General features: G+C 39.3%; 4 protein-coding genes across 5 annotated transcripts in view; 3 read left to right on the top strand and 1 right to left on the bottom strand.

Annotated features, from left to right (window-relative positions):
- Positions 1-2,084: 2,084 nt before the first annotated feature.
- Positions 2,085-2,897, top strand: LOC128438901 (leucine-rich repeat-containing protein 18-like). The gene has a single exon (XM_053421666.1). It carries the CDS (start codon positions 2,094-2,096, stop codon positions 2,895-2,897), a length of 804 nt encoding a protein of 267 aa, XP_053277641.1. The 5' UTR covers positions 2,085-2,093.
- A 2,908-nt stretch (positions 2,898-5,805) lies between these two features.
- Positions 5,806-11,391, top strand: dph7 (diphthamide biosynthesis 7). The gene is made up of 10 exons (XM_053421257.1): positions 5,806-5,876; positions 6,170-6,342; positions 7,170-7,303; positions 7,386-7,473; positions 7,728-7,822; positions 7,925-8,082; positions 9,368-9,440; positions 9,529-9,594; positions 9,682-9,854; positions 10,303-11,391. Exons 2-10 carry the CDS (start codon positions 6,211-6,213, stop codon positions 10,734-10,736), a joined length of 1,353 nt encoding a protein of 450 aa, XP_053277232.1. The 5' UTR covers positions 5,806-5,876; positions 6,170-6,210; the 3' UTR covers positions 10,737-11,391.
- On the bottom strand, positions 11,392-12,969 carry mrpl41 (mitochondrial ribosomal protein L41). The gene is made up of 2 exons (XM_053421258.1): positions 12,866-12,969; positions 11,392-12,213 (listed from the first exon to the last, which is right to left on the bottom strand). Exon 2 carries the CDS (start codon positions 12,175-12,177, stop codon positions 11,770-11,772), a length of 408 nt encoding a protein of 135 aa, XP_053277233.1. The 5' UTR covers positions 12,178-12,213; positions 12,866-12,969; the 3' UTR covers positions 11,392-11,769.
- Positions 12,970-16,311: 3,342 nt separating this feature from the next.
- Positions 16,312-22,153, top strand: part of pnpla7b (patatin-like phospholipase domain containing 7b) — a 120,327-nt gene continuing 114,485 nt past the window's right edge. Inside the window, exons 1-7 of one of the 2 annotated variants that reach the window (XM_053421736.1) lie at positions 16,312-16,426; positions 17,641-17,684; positions 18,931-19,005; positions 19,279-19,366; positions 19,812-19,891; positions 20,101-20,195; positions 20,351-20,491. In XM_053421736.1, the coding sequence (XP_053277711.1) occupies positions 17,643-17,684; positions 18,931-19,005; positions 19,279-19,366; positions 19,812-19,891; positions 20,101-20,195; positions 20,351-20,491 (521 nt within the window). In that variant the 5' untranslated portion in view covers positions 16,312-16,426; positions 17,641-17,642. The other variant, XM_053421738.1, reaches the window with a different exon arrangement.

Here is a 22,153-nt window from a genome sequence, read left to right as displayed (position 1 = left end):
ACATTCGCCGGTGGCCACTGTGATGGACATCTGGAAATACAAGAGGCTGGAACACCATATTTGTTTTTGTGTATTTTAATAGGGGCTTTCTGCAGAAAGGAATAGCTCAGAGAGTCACAAGGATCTCAGAGTGAAGATCCTGGACAGTCAAATGCAAGGATCTTATATAGGAGGACTAAGGCTATCTCTCAGAACCAGTTCAGACTGGTTCTGTAGGCGCAGGTTGAGAGAGGAATCTAAACAGAGACAACTGATTCATATATGTTTCCTTCAGAGACAAGCAGCCATACATTCAGTTATTTGGGGAGTAAATAGTGAAAGGGTCTGATAGTTTTCAGGTCATAAACAGTTAAGACCATTTGGCAGTTCAGGTCATAATATTTGGACATGTTGTATACACACACACACATAGGTTTCAAACACACTTAGTTCCTTTTTACATGACACAACTTACACTTGATAACATCTACGGGTTGTTGCTAACCTAAATTGTACATAATACCCTCAAATGTACTAGGGTTATTCAACATCTAGTCGGATATTCTAATAATTGTAGCCGGATGCATCCAGTTACCGCTATGAACAAGGGAAAGACCTTGTGATGGTGACAAAATCTGACAAGAAGCGCCAGGTGTGATCTTATGGATTGAGGAAAATAACATTGGCAAAGGTCCTAAAAATACACCAAGTAAAGTAGAAGGACTCTCAGTCGAGTAAAGTCAAGCGACATGGCTCAACCCAAGGTTCGCTGGAAATCAGTCCTCTTGTATCCGAGGAAGTTTATTCTAGCACAGAGGAAGTAGCAGACAGTAGGAGGGTATAGAGTCCACTCAGCCTATTAAACCAACAAGGGATATGAAACCTTTACAGTTGAACTGGCCAGGAGCTTCAGAGAGGGAGGCCACCAATGCAGACCTAAGCACTATCCTTGAAAGATAAAGGAACATTTTGGAGTGACACTGAAAGAACGAATAACACTAAAAATGGAAATCAAGTCCAGCAGGCGCCTGGGAATAGAACGCTTGGTACAAGCGAGGAGGCAGCTCAAAAAGCAGTGGAAGAAAGCCTCGGAAGTTCAGAATGGGGGAATTAACATACTGCAGGAGAACAACAAGAGCAAACTGACAACCTTAAGGCGAGCAGGGCGCCCCAAGCTTGGCACAGAGCTGGAGGATTACTGATACCAAAAGAGGAGGAATCCTCAAACATCAGCCAATATCAGCTGATCTTTAGCATCATAGCCAAAGGCTGACAAGCCATCTGGTAAAAACTAGCTGGTGGATACATTGGTCCAAAAAGCTAGAATTCCAGGGTTCTCTGGACGTTAAGAACACACTAGCATGATCTGGCACCAAATCCTATCAGCCAAGTGGGAGAAGCGAGATCTGTCATTTTCCTTGATCTTGCTAATGCATTTGGGTCAGTACCACATAATGTCCTCTGTGCTGCTGTTGACTTTTTCAAAGTACTAGAGCCTATCACAAAACACAATAAAAAAATACATAAAAAACAATGTATTCCATACACAAAATATGTATAGTAGATATTATTTACGATATTTAAAAAGCTAACTGAAACTTCAGTGAGACTGAAAAAAAAAGTTTGAAGAACGAGAAAACACTATGAGGAGATCAAGTTGGACCCGAGAGTAACAGTCTGGTATCAACAGGAATTGAACAGTGGGCAGTGCGGAAAATGGTAGTACATCACATTGTGTAAGTTGGGAATTTAACCAGGCAAAATCGTACAAGGCTGCAACATCTTATCAAAGGATAACTCACAGCTTTGAATCTCTCCTTCAGAGATTGAATGTTCTTTGATCTTGCCTAAGATCGACACCCTGTGATTCGGTCTCATTTGCAGCATTGTTTCTCAGAGTGGAAGTTAATAATACTACAAACTTTATTTTTCAGGTTTGCACCATAACGCAAATGCTGTATTCCTGATCTTTCCCTTCAACTCAGCTACATTTTGTGAAATAGGATTACCAGGGCCAGAGGCTTCAAGCTGAGGGCCAGTTAATAGGAACTAAAGCTGTTGGCAAGATCGCTCGATTAATTTTGTCCTTGAAAATCTAAGACAAAATATGTATCATGCCCAAAGGAAAGGAAGTTAAAGGAAATAAGATCACCCTCAAGATAGCCAAAAAGGAGATACGGATGACACCAGATGGACATCGCAGATTGACCCTTAGCAACATGGGTATAACCATCTTCCCAAAGTGTCTCCTCAAGCTCACCAATTTCGATGAGTTGGACCTCAGTCGCAACCTGATTAGGAAACTCCCGGACAGCTTTGGGAATTTCTCATCACTTCGATGGCTTGATCTGCACAGCAACAAACTGGAGTCTGTGCCAGAGTCAATCGGTAACCTGGTGGTGCTTAGCCACCTCAACCTCTCTAACAATTTCCTAACCTCGGGAGGTTTACCCTCCACTCTGGGTTCTCTTATCAGTCTGAAGTGTCTCAATCTGGGGATGAACAAGCTGGATAACCTACCTCCCACTTTAGTGGCTCTAGGCAGTCTCCAAGAGTTTTGCCTGTTTGATAACCTCTTCATCAACCTACCAGACTTTCTGCATATCCTACAAAACCTCACCAAATTAAACACGAAACGAAATCCTCTATCGTATGTGCAGGAAGATGGTGAGACGCTGCTACAGAAAAAATCTAAACCAGAGGAGGAAATGTACCTGGTATGTGAGAAGAGCCTGTGTAGGCCATGCTTTACAAGATGCAAAGAACAGAGGGAAAGGCTTACAGGAGGAGAAGTAAGTAATATGATTGAGGAGAAAAAGATAAGGATTTATGCAGGACTGATGGTGCCAAACTCAGTAGCTGCACTCAATCAGGATGTGTGGAGGATCAGACAGGTGGAGCAAGAGACAATCAAATAACCCAAAGAGCTGTTGGAATATACAAACTGAACAAATGGAACAGGTCTCATTATAGGTGGCCACAAAATGTAAAATTATTTGTCCATAATATTTCGTTATATATCACATAACAATTTTTTACTACTTTCCATTTGAGTAGATGAAATAAAAAAGAGGTGATTTTGTTACATCCCTGAAAATGGAGATTTCCCCAAAAAAAAGTGTGATGTGAGTGTTATTTCCTCAGTAAGATCCTTACTGAAATGAATTTGTACAAAATAAAATTACATAAGAATAGATACACAGAGAGTGCATATCTTGTTTACACTAAACCAGTTTTCAAAGTATTACCTGAGATGTTTCTCACTGTCTCCGATACTATCAAGTAAAAAATAGCTTAATCTCAGTATACTCACACATAACACCCTTCGGTACTGAGTTAAAGTTCGTAAAAAATATCATACAGTTCAAATAAATAAATTGTCAATATTAAATATTACTATCTGTGTACATGTAGATTCACAAAAATGTGGCTTCACTTGACACAGCTACATCTACACCGTTTACACACGGGAACTCACATACACGCAGTCCAGAAGTGGGATCGCTCGAATAAGGGTTTCTGGACACTGGCTTTGCAGGTCATGTGCACGTCCTGAATAAAATTAACCTGAGTTTAGAAATTAACCTTGCCAGGTTAAATGATGTGAAGGTAATGCTCTGAGTTGTCTGCGCAAAGAAACAAAGCATCCACATTCTCTGCTCTCCGAAGAAAGACAAAGAAAAAAGAGAGCAAGAGCTCACAAAAAAGTATACCATTAAATATAAGTCATATTTTTGGGGGAAAACTCAAATTAATCAGTTTCTTTACTGAATAGAAGTCCTGTGGAGATTCAATGAAGACCTAATTCCTACATACATTTTTCTATTTTCATTTCATTTTTTTTCCACTATGGGTGCAAATGCCAGTGAACATTGTCACGAACTAGCTCACGGTTAAGACATACAACAGGAGTGAGGGTTTATTAAAGCAAACTATTTACAAAAAGAAACCAAGATGCTAATAAATCTGTAAAATTCAGTAATGTACTGCAGTGCATGGATCATTGGAAGACACAACCTGTTAAGTGAACACAAAACCCAAGACCACATGTGGGAGCTGAGAGAGAGACTGAGCCAGCCAGATGAATAGGCTCGAGAACAGCCGCCCAGGTGAACCTCATTCTCCCCTCTAGTGCCACTTCCTGAAAGGGAAAGCACACAACCAAGACAAACAGAATAGAAGGGGAGGGTCATCACAACATCAACAGGACAAAGATGTTGTCAGAAGTCCAAACATCTTATACATGAGCACAAATTAAGGTGACAAAACTGTTGTTGGATTACAGAACGGGATTTACATCGATAAGAAGTTTTAGTATAAGGCAATTAACTCAACTAAAGTATAAGTTAGAGGAGAAAGAAAAAGAGACGGAGGGAAAGAAAGGCAAACTTAGTTGTAATGCGACATGGAAGCATTCAGTTTATGGTTTGATGAACCACAAAAAAGTGATAGAAAAACACAGGCAGGGACATATAAAATCATCTCATCTTGCACACACCAAGGTCAAGTCCCAAGCCCAAGCACATGCACATTAACCCCAATACCTTATTGTGATCCGATGCTTAAACATCAAGACCTGGACAAACTTTCAACGTCCTCCAGCCCCTGGAAGGTCATGGGTCACGCTTTAATGTATTAGATGTATGTTTGGTCCATGAAGAAGAACATTTTAAAGAAAGACAAATAATTACACATCTACATATACATTGTTTGTGGGATAGGAAGAGGAGGTGGCAGAGGCAGAGGTGGCCTGGGAGGACATCGCCTGCCAAATGTCTGTTTCACTTATGGTGAGAAAGGGCATTGGGCCAAAGGCCAACAGCCAGAGCAGTGACTGACTTCTAGTGGATGCTCAGGAGGGGGAGGAGCCGACGCATTAGACCATACTGATGCATGATGAGAGATAACCTACACAACAAACTGTTGAAAACATCACACACACACACACACACACACACACACACACACACACACACACACACACACACACACACACACACACACACACACACACACACACACACACACACACACACACACACACACACACACACACACACGACGGAAGCAATAGCAGCATTAGAGAATAGACTAAATTTAGAAAACACACCATCTATAGGCACAAACATGCATTATTCATCTGCAGCCAATCAAAATATGCCAACACACACACTTCTTGTACATGGCAAACTTGTCACATTCCTTGTAGACTCGGGAGCTACAAATTCTTGCTTCAGAATGCTGCCCAATAAATATTATGGGGAGGGATGTGCATGTTGGGAATCTGTCTGATTTCGATCTGTATTGAACGTTAATCTGTATTGTACGTTAATCGTTGTGAAACTCTGTACTGTGAATCTGGACTTACTCCTACATTGGCCGACTGTCCTGCTAAGATTTGAACAAACCTGAGGACGGTGTAACTTACCGTTCAGAAATATCCTGTTGAAACCTACTGTAAATATGTGGCTGGTCTTCTATAGCGGTATCCAGACATAACAACGGGACAAATACCTCAAATTAAATCCCAGAAAAGTGTGAAATATGGGCCCTTTAAGAAGTTGACAAAATGCTATTTTTACTGGTAGCTTGTTATTTACATAGCTGGTATAGACAATACATCATTGTTGTCAAATATATAACACACACAAAATGAAAGGAGCAAATACTTCGAGGGGCATGTATGTTTACAGATCTCCACACACTTGACTTCCAATACGGGGTAACATTGACAGAATAACAAGAACTGTACATATGTCCCTATATAACTTCTTTGCTCTACCACAGTCCATGTTCAAGCTGACCTCTCAGTCATGACGTGGGCGGTACTTAGTCATGTGACTTGTCGTCACTACTGTCCAGACTGTCTGGAACTAGTGCACCGGGCAGAACAACATGTGAGTTTTGTTGACAATGATGAGTTGCATGTATGTTCACTATTGATGAAAGGTTCCTTTGACTCCATTTATCACCGAATATATCTGTTCACTCTCTGAAATGTCCGCACATGACAGTTTGCGCTGCGTGAAACCGCAGTGAGTTAATAATAGCCTGCTAGCTAGCTACCAAACAGTTAGCTCAGTTAGCCAAGGTAGCTAGGTGATGTTGCTCCAGTATTGACGTGCTACTTACAGATGTATCTGAGTTCACTGTTGGTTCTGCAGCTGAGACGTGTTGTTGCTGCTTTCAGTTAGTGCACCAGCACAGGGATGTTACGCAGAGCAGGCGGTCATGGCCTGGAAGTCGAGGACCCGCAGTCTACAAGTGTTTGACACGGAGCTGAGCGCTGACACGGTAGAGTGGTGTCCTGTGTCCCAGTGCCACAACATCCTGGTCTGCGGGAATTATCAGTTACACAAAGGGGTGAGTTAAAACAAGATCAGGCCTAACGGTGTTGTACATCCTTCACCTGTCATATGGACACAAACTCATGCCTGTCAACACTAATTTAGTTCCGTTTGCATATAATTTAAAGTAAACATTTGTTTGCCTTTGTTGTCAGTAAGTACATCAGGTATAAATACACAGACATATCAATATCAGTGTTTATGTTTACGAAATTACATTTAGTACAGTATAAACAATGTAGCAAAGATAAGTATTTTGTGTATAATGTTTATTTGTTCTGTGTATTTGATTGTATGTTTTTTTTATTTATAGTTATTTATAATAGTATGTAACTGTAAAACATCAAGCCTCCGAGACATTTCTTTCTCATAAGGGTTTGAAATAAACATGCGGAATCATTAACTTTTTCATATTCCAAATGTATTTAAATCTGTAATATGGGTATTGGCTTGGTTCCCAAAAAATCAATATAGTCAAGCTCTATTTTCCACATCAACTCTAGGAATCCTAATCTACTAAACAAAACTTCTTATTAGTTTGTTTTTTAAGATTAAATGTGTCGAAACAAGTAAATGTTGAGGATTGAACTTTGGTTGACTCATCAAAGAACACTGTAATTCAATTAAATGCCAGAATTTTAGTTGTTTTGTAATGTCCACCATATGAAGCCTGTATAGTGAAATCCTGAGATTCATTGCAAACAAAAAATACTGAGTCATTTTAGGTCTGCTTTTTGTGATTTAATTTCATGCAGCAGTAGCAGGTACACAATAGCCTTACACTCATTCAAGCTCCTGTTTGTGTCCTGCTGTAGCCTGATGCATTATACATTTTTCCTGTAGGTAGGGGTAGAGGATGCCACTCCGAGACGGACTGGTCGATTGTACCTTTTTGACTTTCGGCGAGAGGAATCAGTGGGTCCTCCTCTCACCGAGCTGCAGCGCATTGACACCGCTGCTATTTTAGATCTAAAGTGGTAAGAAATCAGGCTTGACCAATGTGACTGTTGTCTTTCACTGTATTAATTCCTCCTTATTGATTGGTTTGCATATTCTTAGGTGCCATGTGCCAGTGTCAGGAAAGGCAGTCCTGGGAGCAGCAGCGGCAACAGGGGAGCTGCAGCTGTACATACTGTCTGACAGTCAGGTGAGAAATTATGACATCAGAGTAATCACAGTCACTGAAGTCTTAAATCATTCTGCATTTAACTGATGTTTGTTTACAAAGTCAGCATATATGTTTTTTGATAGCACACATGATCAATTACAATCGACATCTCAGAACAAACATGTGCTATGTTGGTTGAAAGCAGCCTGTCATACCACAGTAAATCCAACTGTCAGTTAGACTTGTTGTGGCTGTTTTTGTGGTCTGCACTTATGAACGTGTGTATCCAGTAGGATGGCAGCCACAGTCTGCAAACTCTGAGAAGTCTGGAGGTGGGCGCAGATCGCCTGGCTCTGTCATTAGATTGGTCCACTGGAAGAATGGACAGGTGAGACAGTTTTCCAATGAACAGTATTCAACTATTTTGTACATCAGTCAGTGTGATTGTGTCAAGTTCTGATTTTGATGTGTCCCCTGTTTGTGTCAGCAGCAGTGATGTGCGGATAGTCTGCAGTGACTCCGCAGGCTGTGTAAGCGTGCTCTCTCTGGCTGAGGGTGCTCTGACATCTATTTCGCAATGGAAGGCTCACAACTTTGAGGCCTGGATCTCAGCCTTCTCATACTGGAATACACAGCTGGTTTACTCTGGTAACGCCCATTTAAAACGGTGGTCTGTCACCTGCTGTACCTCTTTCTTCTTTGGCCGTAAGCCTATCGAAATGGTCATATTTGATCTCATATATAAACATGGATATACATTTTTATTCTGACAGGGCCGTATGTCAGAATGCAAATGTCTGCATCATAGTCTCTTGACACTCGCTGGAGTTCCTCTGGCCAGCGCCCTAGTAAGAACTTTATAGAGTATATCCTGCTGTGTTGTTCACGTGTGAAAGGCAAACTCAGAAAACAGTCTGGACCCAATTGTGCAGACATCCTTCTGAGTTCATGTCTGACAATGGCTTATGTACCTTTTATAGGTACTTATCAATTGAAGAAGTTAATATAACAACTATAGTATGTCATACAAGAGCATATTGTGTATGATGTTATTTTATTGTCTTAAACTTGTGGATAAAAACAAACACATTCTCGCTATGTGTAAGCTCAGTGTCACTCAGTGGACTTATAGTACTTACTGATCTCAACATGGTTTCACAAACACAGCTCTTTGTAGCCTGAGTTTAGTTTCAGGTTCCTGAAATATTTGATAATCTCACAGAAGAAGAAAAAAGTTAGACAGTGAAATCAGGGTTGTTTTGCCTCCTCCACTTTTGCTGGGATGTAAACTTAGTCGACTAATGCTACCTTAACAAAGCAAATCTGGGATCAGCAGATTGGTACTCTCAGTTAAAGGAAATTCTCAGCGCATGACCTAAAGACATCTATTATTTGTTCCTCTATCCTTTATTGACACATGAAAAGGAAAGATAAATATTGAATTAATGGTCTTGTGTTTTTCTATATATATATCAGGGGACCAACTCAGGAGGCAAGACCTGACACGGGATATTTGTGATATTTGCTTTACTACTCTTTCTACAACACATTGTCCAACTTTTATGCAGATAATAAAAGCGTTTACATTTACTGATAAACAAAATTAGTACTCCTTTTCAAGTATTTATAAAAGCAAAAAAAAATTCAGTAGCATAAATATGGCACTTACCTATAGCACTTTGTAGTTTGGCTTTCTTGAAGAAAATTGCACTTTCTTGATTCTTGTTCTCAGTTTGTATCCTACCCTCATTGTTGAATGCACTTATTTAAGCTGCTTTGGATAAAGCGTCAGCTAAATGAAATGTGATGTAATATAAGTTTCATATCAGTGTCTACTTCAATATATGTGGGAGCAACATACCATCAGTGTCTTCATCAACCATAACTAGTTTTTAATCCCTGCATGTAAACATTCTATGTCTTTCCTTACCAGGTGGTGATGACTGCAAACTTAAGGGATGGGATCTCAGGGTGGGTCCCTCCTGCCCCACATTTACCAGTAAAAGGTGAGTACTGATGCATAAATCAGGACTGTCCAGGTAGAGGCATAGAACTATAGAAGCATAGTGACACGTTTGTCTTGTTCTCTGAAAGGCATTCAATGGGTGTGTGCAGTATTCATAGCAATCCACATCGGGAACACATCCTGGCTACAGGCAGGTAAATATTCCAGAGACATGAATTGTTATGTGTTAATTGTGATTTCAATGTGTTTTTAAGTCTTGGTATTGGCCTCTCTTCCTGCAGCTATGATGAGCAGGTTCTGCTGTGGGATGGCAGGAACATGCAGCAGCCTCTTAGTGAGAGTGCCATGGGTGGTGGAGTGTGGAGGCTGAAGTGGCATCCTACCAATCAGGACCTGCTGCTGGCAGCCTGCATGCACAACGACTTCCAAATCCTTCACTGCCGGCAGGCCCTAGGTGAGCATGAAAGAGAGATGAAAAAGGCTCTGGTATCAAATGTGAACTTTAAAATTCAACATACAAACGTGGAAATGTAGTTTCTTCCAATGGCTGTAGGAACTTTATACATTAATCCACCATTACTTTGACTACTTCAACACAAAAAGTTTAATTTCTAGCTGCTTGCATTGTCTCAAGTTAAACCTTGATCCGGGCAACCCTTCATACTGTATACATCAGATAACATATGTTATTATTATTAACATTTAATGTCACAACATTTTGTAAGTATTTCACAAGAAAGAAAATTCTTGAATGACTTTTTGCCTTGTGTTTTGGTGTTTGTTTGTTCATGCAAAAAAGGACCTGAAGAATAAAACATGTAGCTGTCGAAATAGTGCTCAAAGAGTTGCTGTTTGAGCACAGAGTTTAACTGTAACCTTGTTGTTCTCCTTTCAATGTCCAGAGGCCAGTGGAGGAGCCTGTCCTGTCGTCGCATCCTACATCCTCCACAACTCACTCGCGTACGGAGCTGACTGGTCCCGACTGTCCCTGGAGCAGCCTGCTCCCAGCTCCCCTCCCCCTGCAGAACCAAAGGAAAGCCTCATAGAGACCAGAGGAGGGGGACACCTAAGGATTCAGTACGAATCTCCCACTGCCAGCTTTGATACGTCCCTGGAGGATGATGCCGGACGATACATCCCAGAGGATATTGAAGCACCGTCCTCCACCCCTACAGCAGGCCCTACCCTCAACCCTGATGGCGATGTCCCCTCACTGTCCTGTCTACTCGCAAGCTGCTCATTCTATGACCATATGATGCATGTGTGGCGCTGGGACTGCACGATAGATGAGGCTAATAAGGAAACTGAGCAGCAAACATCTTCTGTCAAATTATAAAATGAACCAAAGCTCAGCAGAATATAAAGCCCAGCTATGACATACTGTCATCAAGCTCCTTTCCCTCTGCAATACCTTACCACAAAACGTCTAGGTAACAAAACCCTATATTTTATATTGATTTTTATAAACTTCTATTCAAACAGATTATGTACAGTCCTTATACGGTTTATTACAATATAACCACTCACCCAAAGCTCATTCTCATTTTGTTTGACATTTTTTCTCCGAAACACCTTGTTTGAAGACCAGCATGAATTTAACATACAGGGAACCATGGAGCATGTATGAATTTTTCTGATGGCTGTTGAGTCACAAAGGGAAATTATCTCTGTGATCCTCTGCCTCTTCAGGCTCCTTGTATCTTTGATTTAATTGTTATTGGCATTTTGATCAGTTTTAATGTGCTTGATGTGATTTTTATCCCCGACCAGCTTGATGAAGGATGATATCAAGACTGAGTAGTGAAGCTCCTCCAAAAAAAACCTCTTCCATCTGTTAAGTCAGCGTCTGTGCTGCTGGCCTGAAATCTGAGATGATTTTTGCCATTTGATGATTTTGGAAAAATCACTGTTGTAGATTAAAATGTGAAGGTCACTTTTAACCGCTGTTTACATTCATTGCACTTTCTGACCAATAAATTACAACTTCTGCATTCACTGTGTTTCTCAACTTTGTCACTAGTGAACAGTTGTTTTTTTATTAAGAAGTGCAGACAAACAAACAAAAACCCCTCTGAACAATCATGCTCATTTGTAAACACGCAACCCACATGTAAATGCTGATCAGCTCGAACTGTTGGCTGATAAGAATGCAATAATGAATGAACAATTCTGTCACATTGATCTCAGATTTATTCTTAATTAACAGAAAAATCTACGACATTAAGGAAACTAGTTTTCTGAACTTAAAGGCCAGCCTTATTTGTGATGTGTCTCCTCAAGGTGTCACATGTGTGGATCTGCAGCTTTATGTCCAGTTGATCAGAAACCTGTGTCTTCACTTTTGAAAACATTACAACAAGAGTGTGTCTTTAACGCACATAGTTCTTGGGATAGAGTTTGAAGAGCTTCCCTTCTTGTGTGGGCTCAAATCCATATTTCTCCAGCTGCTCTTTGCTAAAGGTGCCGTCTTCAAAGTCTTTCTGGATCTGAGGGGCAACCACCTCAGCAAACACACTCTGTGCTGTGAGTGGAGGCTCCATTCCTCTGGGTGCGCGATACGAGACGTAGGGCTTTAGCTTGAATCCCTCCAGGTTGGGCACCACAAACTCAGGAATCATGGCTCTTATGGCCAGAAACTTTCTGCTAGAGAGATTCAGTCCAGTGGGCCTCGCGCCCCTGCCTTTATTATGAGTTCTTGATCCTCGCTTGCTGGTGAACTCAGACATCCTGTCCGCTCCTCTCACCAGACCCCTCATCAGAGTAGATAACACACCCATGGTGCTACAGTTTCCTCCTCAAAGAGTATAGAAAACCTGCAGAGAAAGCATGAAATTGAATGAAGAAAATATCAAGTGCGAGAGGGGAGTTGGGATTCTCCACCAGCATAAGGTGTCATCTTGTTTCTCACAAGGAACAGTTACTTATAACCATGTTAATGCAAATGAATAAGGAACATACAATATATGGCAAGCATTAAATAAGTCCAATGGAATCACCGTCTTCAACTATGATGCGTTCAAGTTACTTCCAAATGTTTGTTTTGGCTTCTTGAGCTGATTCATGGTTTTCATAGATTGTCAATCCCCCAGATATTTTGTTGAGTGTTAGGTTTTGTTCCTATATGTTGCATGCCCTCTGGCCAAGACAGTGTTGTTGTATACAAGCTACAGTTTCCCCAGTTGAGTTTATAAACAGAATTTGTTAACTTCATTTTTAACCACACTGTTCGATGTGGAGTAGAAATCAGATCAGGAAAGCATGATAAACCTGCTATGTTGCCTGCAGTAAACTGACATCTCGTTCACTCGCTAGCTAACTTACAAGCTATTGGATGCTACTTCGTCTGCTAAAAAGCTAGCTGTGGATTAAGATGAAATATTAGATGCAGTTTAAACTATTATAATTGTACACCGCTCTCACATTTATATATATAGTTGAAATAATGCAACATTTATCTCTTCTCACCTTGAGCATACAGCTACTCCTGTGTCAGTATCGTGTGTGACAGTGTAAAGAAATGTGCAGTGATTGGCTGAGTTTGAGCGCCGCCATCGGCCAATCAAATCCCGGGATACTACGTCTCATCTGTTAGGGACTGCGTGGGTGAAGCTAGAGACAGGAATAGAGTTACCCTCCAAAATAAGATGTAGAAAAAAAAGAATCTGTCGCTGTGCTTCACATCATTTCTACGATACTTTTATACATTACTTTTAAGATGTACTGTTAGATTAAAGTAGAGAAATTGGAAATGGTAACCTCTGACTGGCATTGTTCCACATACATCAATGTAAAGTGGTAAAAACTTCATATTGTGTTTTTGAATGAAGCCGTTTTTTCAGTTCATTGTCTACCTCCTAAAATATAAAGCTGATACATTCAATTGTTTATATTTCACATATTATATATCTGTTATTAGTAGGGCTGTCCAACATTAACATTTTAACTATTCACGATTAATATTCAAAAGATAAATGAAAGAAGGCAGACACATACATTTAACATGTTTTTTTATTGATGACAAGCCCAAATGATAGTTATAAAGATTGAAAAAGAGTTTTCTTCAATCTAAAACATACCACACCATAATTAAATGTGGCTGTCTCTTTGCTATGCCTCAGAGCAAACATAGGATGACTTTAATTATAACTTTTTTTTCTAACCAACTCAAAGAACCTATATCCTAAACAATTGGGGCATCTTAGCCTTTGCTCTCTCTTTTTTTTGCAACTATAGGATGGATGGATATAACTTTTTTCTTCTCTTTTTCAAATCAATCAAACAACTAAACCTTTACACAATTAAATGTTAATGTGAAATCTGAATCTTGGCCCATCTGTAGAAGCAGTATTGAGCCAGTTCACATTTAAAAAGAACGAGTTCCAAGTTCAGTATATGCAGATGAAAATTAACTTATTCACGTTCATAGTTACTATTTTTTTACTGAGAGGATTTAGGGGATAATGGTACGGTCATGTGTTTGGTTATGAACCGATGGGGTCGGTGTTGTCACACTGAATCTGTGCGTGACAATTTGGAAATGTAAAATAATGTTTACAGAGAATTCTCTTACATTTAAGTGGGATTGTTCCACAGTTAAATGACCTGGGTGAATAAGTGCTGTTGGAATTGTATGGAAACTGCAGAGGTATGCCTTGTGCGTCGATGAGACACAGAGAGATACCACAGACCCAGTGGTAGATAGAGTTGCATCGTAAAAGCAGAGGCTTATAGTGAACCAATCGATATCAAAATGTTCATTTTTTCACAGCCATCACATTGTTTCTTTAGCATTTTATTGATTCCGCTCCCTGTCTCTGTAGCTTCTCATGCAGACTATTAATGTAGGCTATTAACAGGTTCAATAGTGCAATCAAAGTTGACAAATATAAAGTTGACACACTCCACCTCATATCCTTATACATGTATTTGGAAATGCTTTTTTGAGAGTACATCGAACACCATGGAGGAAGGTAAGACACCTAAATGATATTCAGTAACAATTAATTAATTGTTTAAAAAATAAAACAAAATCCCTTTTCAGTTTAAAGGGGAGTCATTTTGAAAATTTAATTCAGTCTTTACTGATATAATGTCGCTGACACTCAGAGATGTTCTACTATCATGTTGAAGTGGAATGAGTCTGTGAAAACAGGAGGTTCCATCTAAATTTGAATGTGGACATTGCATAGTCAGAGGCTCTATGAACAGGAATCCACTGGAAATACTCATAACCTATTAATGAATATCTTAAAATTCCATCCAAAGATGTATATTGGGCCACTTTCACAGATTTGAACTTTAATTTTCTCAGTTATTATACAGTAAAAATACACAAAAATGTCAGCATAGTCAGAGACACCACAAACAGGAATCCACGTGAAGTAACTTATAACCTCTCAAGGAATATTTTTTATGAGCTTCCAAATATGGTAACATTATGAATGCATTGGGCCACTTCCCAGATTTGCCCTTTAATTTTCTCAGTTATTCTACAGTAAAAGTGCCCCAAACTGGGTATCAGCATAGTCAGAGACACCGTGAACAAGAATCCACGCGAAGTAACTTATAACCTCTTAAGGAATATTTTTTATAAGCTTCCAAATATGGTTACATTATGAATACATTCGTCCTTTTTCACAGATTTTCCCTTTAATTTTCTCAGTTATTCTACAGTAAAAGTACCCAAAAATTTGTATGAGCATAGTCAGAGACACCATGAACAGGAATCCACTCGATGTCTTTTATAACCTCTCAAGGAATATTTTTGATAAGCTTCCAAATATGTAACATTATGAATACATTCGTCCTTTTTCACAGATTTTCCCTTTAATTTTCTCAGTTATTCTACAGTAAAAGTACCCAAAAATTTGTATGAGCATAGTCAGAGACTCCATGAACAGGAATCCACTCGATGTCTTTTATAACCTCTCAAGGAATATTTTTTATAAGCTTCCAAATATGGTTACATTATTAATGCCTTTGGCCACTTTCACAGATTTGCTCTTTAATTTTCTCAGTTATTCTACAGTAAAAATACTCCAAACTGTGTATCAGCATAGTCAGAGACACCATGAACAGGAATCCACTCGAAGTAACTAATAACCTCACAAGGAATATTTTTAATCAGCATCCAAATATGGTTACATTATGTACACATTTTTTTTTTTACAGACTTGCCCTTTAATTTGCAGTAAAAATACATGATACTTGACATGAGCAGATACGCCATGAAGATTAAAAAATTAAAAAAAATTAAAAATAAAGTTATATTTGTAGTAATTTTAGGCCGTTTCAGCCAACCATGCTGTTTTACCGTAAAGCCACAAGTAGACGCGCAAAAAAACCCGGTGGCGGATGGCTTCCCAGATGACGGCTCACTTTACTGCAGTCGTGTGTCGCTCTGAGCGTGGGGGCGGGTATGGGTACATGGAATGGGTCATTCTGCGCATGCGTTGATGCGTTAAAAAAATTAACGCGTTAATTCCACAAATTAATCATCCCGCGCTTACGTGTTACTTTTGACAGCCCTAGTTATTATACATTATATATTATCTGTTTATATTATTCACATTACAAGTTCTCTGTTTTTGTTAAACTACATTATATATGACTTGTGTATATTATCTATATCATATGTAATTTGTCTATATTACCAATACTATGTTTTCTCTGTTTACTTTACCAGTATCATTTTTTATTTGTTTATGTAAGACTATGTTTATAACCCCTGTTGTTGTACATCTGTTCGTTTTGATTTGATTTTCTAGAGTATGTGTAGTTAAGGTTTATTTGAATAATAAGATGTGAACAAATTACGCACAAAACAAAATCGCATCCAATTGCTCTTATATATAATTTGTGTTGCTGAAAATCCACTTAAAATACAACCTGTTGCGGCAAATCGGCGTCGCCGCACATTTCAGTGTTTTAGTTTGAAGTATGACCGGAAATACAGTTTATGTGGCAGCCTGCTCTCTTTACACTGTTGTTGAGGCATGTATACTCAAAAACTTTGAGAGAAAAAAGGTAAGTGTGAAAAACTGTTTGGTCAGTGTTGTTGGCAGATGTTCGCTGAAGCTAAGTGTGTTAGCTCGTGTTAGTTGCGTTGCCTGTCAGTACGCACATGCTGCGTGTTTGTTTTACATGTGTCTCGTCCTTGTGTAGTGCAGCGGGTTGTAACCTCAGGGGAAGGATGAGCCCAAAGGCACAGGCTGTCAGAGAAGAAGTTAATGTCTACTGGTTTGAACGTGAACTTTCACCTCTCTTCTTTCTCCATAAGTATCAGCTACAGGTTAATATCACACCATTAAAAGTGTGACTTCATCTGCGTTACCTGCACACTGCATGTTGTCATGTCAGCGGGGACATGTCCCACTGTGGTCAAAGTCTTCTGGCTCGCTGTTAAAATGACTGATATTATTTCACTGGACCGTTTTCCAGATTTGTGTGTTTGTGGCCATGTTGGACTGAATCAGTGTTAAAGTGCAGGGGAGAAGGAGGTGGACTGGGGTGTCTGGTTACAAACACCGAGTGTGTGACCTCTTTTGCTTCAGTCTGGTGGGGAGGTGGTCTTTCACCCACAGACCTTTGCCTCTGTGAACTGAGAGTCAGCTGACTGCACGTCCCCCTACTCAGTGTGGCTTGAGTAAAGTCCATGTGTGATTTGTTTTACAAGTGTAGGAACCCTGGGAATAAAACATGACATCAATGTTTCTATGGTCAAGGCTTCTAGTCATAAGCTATTATTAATATGTAATGGCAGCAGCTTTTCACCTGTGGTCTTCTTAATTATTGCAAAAACTAAAACTCAAATGAAATGTTACAGTTCTTAGTTTAAAATATAAAAGGTTCAGTGTGTAGAGTTTATTGATATCTAGCGGTGATGCTCCAGCTGAATACTGCTCACCTCACCCTCCCCTTCCAAATATTAAAGAGAACCTGTGGTAGCCTTCAGTTGTGTTAATATAGTTTGTCCAGTTTGGACGACTGTAAAAAGCATGTCAGCCTCCATAGAGAGGACCCTCTCCCAATATAAATATAAAGTATTTAAATATAAAGGGGCCATTCTAGTGTAAAGAAAACAACAATTTCTACAATTTAGATGAAACAGACTTGTATTCAGTTTCTGCCAATAGATCCCTTTCAAACACTTACACACTAGACCTTTAAAGTGTTGATCACATTTTAATTTCACTTTTACAGACTGCCTTTTAAAATGTTGTATTATTGTCTTTAAACAGGGATGGAGGACGACAGTGAAGAGGAGAGCTGCATCATATACCCAGTATGTCCTCAACACCTTCATGCACTTCATCTACCTACTAATTCCTTAAACGTCTGTCTGTCTGTATGTGGAATCACTCATTTTATCGGCTTCACTCTTGGCATGTGTGTTTTACTGACTCAAGGAAGTGCAGTGTCAAATCTTGCGTGTTTTGGACATATGAATCGTCAATTTTAATAAACTGTGAATAAAAAGGTGACCATTACTCTGTAGCAGTCAATGGGGGCGGATCAGCATGCCCTCAGTCTGGGAACTGAGGGGAGAATGCTTTCTTCTACAGCAGTTCTCGGCAACAGGATCAAACTGTCATAATCAATGCCAGATTATAGAAATAATTTGTTTATTTTTTATTGGACCTTATTGGACCTACACAAACATTCAGGTGTGTCTCAGGTGCTGGCTGATCTCTGTCATAGCATCAACATTAATAGAATAATTTCCTCTTTGGCAATTTGAAAAAGCACAACCTATGTTTTGTTGCTATCATACTTAATATCGAGCAGAATTACAGGGGGTTCATTTTGAAAAGTTGTGAACTTGGTTATGAAGATTGTGTCGGTTTCTTAACAGACATCTGAAATTGACAACATGCAGTATATGAAAAACAACAGCAGTTCAGAAATTATTCAAGATCATATGCCACACATGAGAACAATATTACATAATAAAGCAGATTCAGTTTTATTTTGTGAAAAACATTGACTATAAAATCATAATTGCAGATAAACCAGGTAAGATAAACTCAAAGTTTTTTTAACTTCACTCTGCACCATATACTGTATATAAAAAGCTCTGCACACAAACAATAAAAAATGAAAGTTTATTGTAGAACTGTTTGAGGAGGACTCACTAATGACAAAGAATAATTCTAAAGTAGTTCATGAGCACAGGACAAGAGAACAGCCCATAACAAACAGACAGGTTAAGAACGGGCACTGCATTAGTTGTTTAAAAGTTAAGCTCCACGTCCTTGGCAAATCACAAGGTTATGACAACACTTGAGATTTAATAGCTCTGTGGATGAAGAATGCTTTACAAATACTCCACAATGTGTTATGATTTTCAGCTGATTATTGTGCCTTTATTTGGAGACCTTTTAAAGAAAACGTTGGGATTAAGTTTTTGTTGTCAAATTTTCAACTGAACATAATCCTTGTTCTGCTCTGTTTGCTCACACACGTTGAACACAGCCGACCCCCAAGTCCAGTTGATGTCATTCCCCCTGTGTTGTTTCTTATTGTTTCAGAGCCTGGTTCCTCTCGGCAATGAGCTCAAGGCCAGGATGCAGCAGCTTGTGGAAGAAAGGATGGAAATCAATATGGTGACAGTCAATTTCTGCCTCCAGTCATTTGACTGAGGCATATAAATGGCAGTTTTTTTGTTTTTAAGGAATGCAACGAACATATTATTATCAGTCTTCATTCACTTGTCTTTTAGCAGAAATATATATATATATTTTTTGGGTTAAGCATTCAAGTCACGGCAGTTATTGCAGACAAGCATGAACAGGCAGGGGCTTCTTCAATGACCTGTTGAACTGTTCAGTGAACTGTTTAGCATAAATGTTTTGATAATTTAACTGTTTTTCTTCTAGTGGACGGCAGTGCTGATTGGATCTGGGATAGTCATATCAGTCGTTGGAGTGGTTGTGTTCCTTCTTTACAGAAGATACAAACTATCAAGTCAGTGCCCAGCATGAAGTACACCCTGTTCTATTCTAGAGCACATTTATGTCTAATTTAAATCAAAACATTTTCAGTGTATAAATAAACACTGGTTATACCGGTACATTAACTAGCTGTTGACTCATATTAGTTGATTTTACAATTTGTTAGTGTTTAAGAGATAACATTCACTGTTCATATGAGCATGCAGCTTATGAGTTAGGTCTAAACAGTTATAAGTTAGGTAATTGATAATATTTAAAAAAAATTGTACATGCAAATGTAAAAGTAATCAGGTAGTTTATTCATTCTTTAAAGGAAAAGTGTACAGCTCAAACATTGTTCACTTGGTTTTGAGTGCATGGATTTTCTTATTCTCAGGTGTGAGCATGAGAGGAATTGACTGGTTGATAGATTACTTAGATTGCAGATGGTCTTACAGAGGCTGTGTGGTTTGTTTCAGAGGTGGAGGCTGGTGCTCCTCATTATCGTTTCAGGAAGAGAGACAAGGTGATGTTCTATGGCAGAAAGATCATGAGAAAGGTCAGTGTCTTCTTAAACATCAGACACAGTGTCGCCTGTGATTATAAACATAACATGTATTCCACATTTAGCAAAAGGTAATTTCTATCTCATGGGTCCCCTGCTGCTGCAACATGGATTTTTTTCTCCCAAAATGAGGATATTAACTATCACTAATGCTGCCATAGTTTGTTTCAATAATCCAACTGATTCATCTTTTGCTGTTGCAGGTTCAGACGTTGTCGTCTCCCCCTGCCTCTAACTCCAACTCAGCCTCTCGACAGAGAGTTAGGAAGAGGACCAAAGTTCTGTCTATAGCTCGCAAGTGAGTCTAAACAAACTATTTAAAGATAACTACTAAAGGCTTTATAAAATAATTGTTAAGAGATTTTAATTTTGAAGTCGCAGCTCTTGTATCAAACATGGCTTGTAGACAAAATATATGACAAATGTGTTTTTTATATGTGCATGTCATGATAGGATCCTGCGTATCCAGAGGGAGCCCCCCACCCTTCAGCCCAAGGAGCCCCCTCCCTGTCTGCTGGAGGCTGACCTGACTGAGTTTGATGTGCAGAACTCCCATCTCCCCTCTGAGGTGCTGTACATGTTGAAAAATGTCAGGTATGTAAAACCGAGCTGCTCCTCAGGAGAAGGAATTAAGTGTTTATGTGGTCCCACAGTGACATAGAACTAATCAATGGTCATTTTATTAGAATGTGAACAATACAACTGCGATGATCAATCAATCAAAGAAAAGTTTGGAAGTTGAAAGTGAAGTCAAAGTGAAGTTTTAAGCAAATCTTCTCCTGTTGCAGTTGGAAGATATAGATCTTGAGATTCATAAAATTAGATCGCTATTTTCCCTTTTTATTCGAAATATAAAATATATTTTTTAGACCAAAGGTTTGAATCTATATATCGCAAGCTATTATGATTTTCAACATCAACAAGCATGACTGTGGATGGACAGTTACTATCAAGAGGATTGCAGTTCCTATAGCAACCATCTGTTAAAGGAGCAGGCATGTTAATCCCCTTAAGGTTTTTATCACTATGTAACATGTATTCGGTTCCATGCATGCTGCAACAGTCATTCAATGTAATGTATTTGCGTTCTGTTATTGTAGCTCTATTACTTTTTTGAGTAATTCTTATAACTTTTTCAATGTTAAACAAAGTCCAGCAATAACCATTAATTTCCTTAAATAAAGAAAAAAAACATAAATTCATACACTAACATTATAATTTCTAATGGAAATGCCAAAGAAAGAGACGACATGTCTCACTATTAGTAGTTTCTCTTGTTAACGGTGGAGCCTAAGTTTCCACTTGTGTACCCATGGAGGATCGAATCACAGGACACGACAGTATCACTGCATAGTCCAGGAAAACCACCGCCAATCCACACCTTTATCTACACACATCACATAATGTTTAAACCCTAACACTGTTAGTTTAAATCTGTAGACTTCTGTATTAAAACTACACGACACATTCAAAACTAAGATAAATCAAAGATAAGTTTTGGCTGAGTGGTAGAGCGTTTGTCCTCCAACCAGAAGGTCAGTAGTTCAATCCCCAGTCTTCCCCATCTTACCTAAGTGTTCTAGGACAAGATGCTGAGACCCGAATTTCCCCTCATAGAACAAAGTAGTGCTGCTAATAGATGCATTGTAATATGAAATGCTTTCAGTGGTCATCGAGACCTGGGAAACTACTATATAAATACAAACCATTTACTCATGGTGTGTATGCTGTGGTAAATACTTTTGTGCTTTTGAAAAGAACTCGAGAGACATACATTTCAGCCACAATCCAGTACGTCAGCTACAGTGGCGTGGCGCAAAATCCCGGGCCCCCCCGCAAGGAGCTGGCGGGGGCCCTTTCGCAATGGAGGTGGCTCTCAGACGGTAATATCAATAAATTTATTTTATGGCTGCATACAGCATAGACCATATGGTATTAAAACACAGCTATATCAGCTACAGCGCGGCCTATTTGCACGCAGACACATAGGATAGTGTGTGTGTGTGTGTGACTGTGCGCCACGGGTGGGTATACACATACGGGTAGCTACAAACATCCATATACATACGGGTAGCTACACACGTCCATACACACACAAGCGCAGGCCTAAGGCTGGGCCTGCATCTTACCCTGATTCCATGTTTAATAAATATCCCTAATATAATTAAATATGTATTCTTAGCTTTAACAATGACTAAAACGTCCCTTCCACCTTGCGTTTTTCAGTGCAAATTCCTTGACAATGTTATTTAAATT

Source organism: Pleuronectes platessa, chromosome 4, assembly GCF_947347685.1.
Source record: "Pleuronectes platessa chromosome 4, fPlePla1.1, whole genome shotgun sequence".
Classification (NCBI taxonomy): domain Eukaryota; kingdom Metazoa; phylum Chordata; class Actinopteri; order Pleuronectiformes; family Pleuronectidae; genus Pleuronectes; species Pleuronectes platessa.
This window is presented reverse-complemented; position numbering and strand designations above follow the sequence as displayed.

What these genes read in the sequence shown, in the direction of transcription:
- LOC128438901 (XM_053421666.1), top strand. Translation starts at nt 2,094, where the DNA reads ATGCCCAAAGGAAAGGAAGTTAAAGGAAATAAGATCACCCTCAAGATA.
- dph7 (XM_053421257.1), top strand. Translation starts at nt 6,211, where the DNA reads ATGGCCTGGAAGTCGAGGACCCGCAGTCTACAAGTGTTTGACACGGAG. An exon ending in CACATCCTGGCTACAGGCAG is followed by an intron (nt 9,595 to 9,681) that starts GTAAATATTCCA and finishes CTCTTCCTGCAG; the next exon opens with CTATGATGAGCAGGTTCTGC. An exon ending in TCACTGCCGGCAGGCCCTAG is followed by an intron (nt 9,855 to 10,302) that starts GTGAGCATGAAA and finishes TTCAATGTCCAG; the next exon opens with AGGCCAGTGGAGGAGCCTGT.
- mrpl41 (XM_053421258.1), bottom strand. Translation starts at nt 12,177, where the DNA reads ATGGGTGTGTTATCTACTCTGATGAGGGGTCTGGTGAGAGGAGCGGAC.